Source organism: Triturus cristatus, chromosome 12, assembly GCF_964204655.1.
Source record: "Triturus cristatus chromosome 12, aTriCri1.1, whole genome shotgun sequence".
Lineage (NCBI taxonomy): Eukaryota > Metazoa > Chordata > Amphibia > Caudata > Salamandridae > Triturus > Triturus cristatus.
The window spans coordinates 592,816,405-592,820,985 of NC_140595.1; the positions used below are offsets into that span (position 1 = coordinate 592,816,405).

The 4,581-nt window shown below is 40.4% G+C and overlaps 1 protein-coding gene across 1 annotated transcript; it reads left to right on the top strand.

Annotated features, from left to right (window-relative positions):
- The first annotated feature begins 2,543 nt into the window (after positions 1-2,543).
- LOC146776337 (uncharacterized) lies at positions 2,544-4,281 on the top strand. The gene is made up of 4 exons (XM_085638269.1): positions 2,544-2,659; positions 3,367-3,480; positions 3,587-3,673; positions 4,177-4,281. Exons 1-4 carry the CDS (start codon positions 2,592-2,594, stop codon positions 4,220-4,222), a joined length of 315 nt encoding a protein of 104 aa, XP_085494395.1. The 5' UTR covers positions 2,544-2,591; the 3' UTR covers positions 4,223-4,281.
- The last annotated feature ends 300 nt before the right edge of the window (positions 4,282-4,581 follow it).

Genomic DNA, 4,581 nt, shown 5'->3' on the forward strand with positions numbered 1-4,581 from the left:
GATGGCTTATTACAGAGAGGCTTACTGCCGCTCATTTGTTTCCAGTTAAAACAAAGCACTGTTATTAGCATAGTGATTCTTTTGGCCAGAGCCTGGCGCCCCTCCTGGGATAACTATAGGTCCCCCTAGGGCGGCCCGCCCCCCACTTTGACGACCTCTGGTCTAAAGTCATTTGTCAGTCGTCGGAAAATCGACGCAGTAGGGAGCGGAGCTCCAGATTTGTGTCTAAGAGTTTTAAAGAAAGTAACTGATGTCAGTATGCAAGGGTGGTGCATATATATGGCTTCAGTCTATAATTTCACAGAGTAACATGGGAAAACCTATTAGAGCGCAGGAACATTAATGATAAATTCTCCTGATCCAGTCTGGCACCTGCGGATATTCTAAAGGTGAGGAATACGCTGTTAGAAGTATCCATTAGAAAAGGTTGTATTTTCCCTGTCCTTTCTAGCGTAGACTATAGCAAAGTATCCCAAAATACACTTTCACCAGATATTCCTAGTCTGAAGTCAGAATAAAACATTTTCCAGTCCTTAGATCTCTGGGAGGGTTTATATGTCTCACCTCTGGTTTTTAGGGGAAGCATGGAGATAAAACAACACTTCCTCGCAAGAGGATATTCCCCAGACAGTATGGAGAAAGCTGATAGGAGGATTAGCAACATGCCCAGGGAATCCACGTTAAAGCCTAGACCTTTAAATAAGAACAGGAGGTCTCCGGTCACGTTTATCACACAATACAATCACAGTAGTAGTAGGGTGTATAACATTGTAAGAAAACACTGGCACCTCCTCACTGATATTCCAAGCCTAGGAGAAACCTTAACCCCCAGGCCACGGGTGACAAATAGAAGGGGGAAGACCCTCGGAAACCTCCTTTGTCCCAGCTATGTGATCACTCCGAAGTTAATAACTTGGCTGCCCCACAATTCTAAGGGCTTCTACACATGTGGGAACTGTAATGTCTGTAGACTGGAGAGAAACAGAACTGATACATTCAGCTTTAACACGGGTCGAAAGTATAACATCTCTCATATGATTAACTGTAAAACGAAGTATATGACGTACATCTTGGGCTGGACATGTAACAAGATTTATGTGGGCTTTACCAAATGACCTCTTAAAATAAGAATCCAGGAACATCTCCGGGCTATACGAAATAGGGACCTAAGTTACACTCTCACCTATCACATGCAAGAAAACCACGGCTGTGGTGATGAGTTTTGGTTCATAGGTATTGACCATATCCCGATCAACCCGAGAGGAGGGGATAGGGAGCTATCCCTGAGAAGGAATGAAGCAGGTTGGATCTGTAGACTCCGGAGTGTGGAACTTGGGCATCATAACGAGGAGGAATTACATAATTTTCTGTAACACCCAGGTTTCCCTCCCATACACGAGGTGTATATCAAACTCTTCCCCAGATGAATGATCAGCAAGACCTAATCATAGACCAGAAAATAAAGAAAAGTAATGTTCTTGAGATTTATCATGAAGAATATATGCTTTTAAGCTGTGTTATTGTTAAATTCTCCACTCTCTATGTATATTCATTATCTCTTATAGTATGCTAAAATAATGACAAATCTTAACCGAATATGTATATATGTTATCATATTGGAAAATTGATTAAGTATGACACCAGCATGTCTTGAATTATATCCCCCTTCAACTATTTCTGTTTCGTCATTTATGTTTTGAAAAATGATGTCACCACCATGCCCTTACCAAATCCCCTCTTCCCCTCGGTTCTCTGTATTTATTTTCATAGATTTCTATCTTTCTATTTTTATATTTCCATATCTTTACCCCTTTTCTCGAGGCTCATTGTTACTCCTTGTTGGAACTTCTACTTTATAGCCCACAACGTGTTAAATAGCAGTCTTTTAGAACCACCAGGCCATGTTCAATCCCTGGGAAAACTTTTTGGAGCATATTGATCACTGATATAGGTGGACATTCTCTGCCGTTTTGGTTGTCATGTATATTGACAGCTTTTTCAGAAATATTTTATCTTTCATGTAAAGATTATTTATCCTTCTCACTATTAGCCACACTATTTTTCCTTTTTCTCCTTTTAACATCTTGCCTCCTTTCTTACTCCAGCCACTCCGCTCAAAGATGGCAGCCGCTCTTTCGTGGTTTTGGTCCTTCGGCTATCTTACTACCGAGCTACGTTTACTTTTATGGATACGTATTAAAGCATATCCTTATTTTTATTTGAAGTCATCTATGAGTGTTTAACAGTCTCTTCGGAAATTAAGGCTCTGGGTTTAGTTTAGTTTTTGTATTACGGATGTTCTGGACCATTACCTTCACATCGCGCATACATGATTTTAATTTCCTTCCTTTTTGACACACGGACGTGAATAAACCCGCATGGACCTTTGTAGATAACAATTGTGCATCCATTAACCTAAAGGAAATAGTATTGGTGCCTCTATATGTTTATTCTCTACCATTCTAAGACGGCGGCCGCTAACGCACAAGTGTTGCGGTTGGCACACGCGATCGACGCCTCCTCCTGACTTGGCCCACAGCTGTTTCCACTTGCATACTTCACGCGGGTCATTTAAACCGGAGCTTTCTCCCATGGAGACAGTTCGTCCTGACAAGAATCGCCGGGAGACGCTCTCTACCATATTGCCCGGGTTATTGAGGTAAGAGATTAGTTACCGATAGATTTACAAGGTTCCCTTCTTGATACTAGCTTAATCTGGCTCCCTTTTTTTGCTGCATTTCTTGTTGGACATAGCACCTCTGTCATTGTAATGGGGACTTAATGACTGATCTGTTTTATCTCTTATGATTACTCTCATGATATTAACGCTTATGCCCCCTTTTTTATTGTAATGGGGACTTGATGACTGATCTGTTGTATTTCTTATGGTCACTCTCATGACCTTAATCCTTAAGTGTATGCTACACATAGTACTCTTTTTAGCTGACTTTAAAACACAGCTATTTTAGATTGGTTGTTTCTTTTGCATTTTTTGCGCCTTTTCAATGAGGAGCTAGAATCCAGGTGTTCTCATTCTTGTTGTGCTTGATCATATATAGGTTGAAATATAGAACCACTAATGGACCTCTCTTTCTTCTCTGCCTCCGGCCAGTTACGACAAACAGCACTTTTCTGGGCCCACATTAAATTGAGAGGACCCAGACTCATCACGGCTTGATATCCCCCCCCCCCCCCCCCCCCCCCCAGCTTGTGTATTTTACCCGTATTAAGGGTTTCTGACAAGCTTGACTCAGTGAGTATAAAGGGGCATGATACTCCCACCCCCTCGCCTACATAAGGTTTTTCACTGTTCATAGGGAATGGGCCCTTCAATCATATTTCTCTTTTCTTTCTTTTCTCCCGCAGATGGCATTTTGGAAGGTTAAAACGCTACATGTGGCTAAGACGGTCCAACCTAATTGACCTACATCAATTAATATACGCTAAATATATGCGATCTGTTCTTCTATGTTCTAAAAAGTGAGTGCTTTGGCATTGGAAATTGTTTCCTTGCCGTTATACTCAACACCTTATCCCTAACATATAGAGGGGTTATTCACTAATGGTTTTTCTCCTTTTTAAATAGATACTTGAGAAGGACTCTACCACAGCAGCCACTTCGTATAACTCGTTGGCTCAATTATCATTTCCTATTGCATATCAACTATTCATGGTGGGTTCGCTGTTATCATCTTTGCCACATTTCCTAGACACTTTGGGATATGTTTCTGGGCTAGTGACACCTTCCGCAATATTTCTCTGGTGTACGCTCCCCATGTGGGCCTCTCTTTCATTCTTTTTTAAATCTTCATTTTGAACCCTTTTTTTTAGGCACTAAGCGCAAAGAATACAGGGCCTTCCTCTCCCCTCTCTCCTCCTCTATTCTATTCTATTTTAGTTTAAAGAGAATGTTCTTTTCCTTTGCCTTGTCTCCTATTAATTTTGTTGAGTACTGTCTGTTATGAACACAGTGGCTATGTTACGAATAGTATTGCTTTCTTGCAATAGGTGTTTTGTTTATGTACATATGTTTTATCGATGTAGATGGCTGTATATAGTGGTCTTTGTCATAAATGTTATTTAGTATGTTTGCGTTTATAGTTTTATATATAATTTATGTTTCTGTCAAATGTCCTTTTTTGAATATTTATATGTATATATTTGTTAAATTGACAGCCCTGAAGAAGTCCATGTGCATGGACGAAACACGTCGGCTGTTTAACTCATCAAGATCGTTGTTTTAACCCTGTCTAAATAAAAGAAGAACTTATGAAGAATACACTTTTAGACCCGCATTGAATATTTTTCCTTGTATTGTGGTGCACCTTTTTGTTTTAATTGTGACATTCTTGTATTGGATTGCATTGTGGCAGTGGGTACGTTAACAGTGTGCACACAAAAATCTGGGTATCCCCAAAGTAGGGACATAACAAAAGGGATAGTGGGTCAGGTGCTGTGTTCTATAGGGTTCCACTGTCTAAGCTTTTTTCTTTTAAAGCATGGAAATGTAGCTTCTTCTGGTAAACACAGACATACAAGGGAGTTTCCTAGTTACACCAATGCAGCTGATAGGGAAGAAGG

Bases quoted from the DNA above. Each gene is read 5' to 3' on its own strand.
- LOC146776337 (XM_085638269.1), top strand. From the start codon at position 2,592: ATGGAGACAGTTCGTCCTGACAAGAATCGCCGGGAGACGCTCTCTACC. The intron at 2,660-3,366 runs GTAAGAGATTAG...TTTCTCCCGCAG, and splicing joins ATATTGCCCGGGTTATTGAG to ATGGCATTTTGGAAGGTTAA. The intron at 3,674-4,176 runs GTGGGTTCGCTG...TTAAATTGACAG, and splicing joins TTGCATATCAACTATTCATG to CCCTGAAGAAGTCCATGTGC.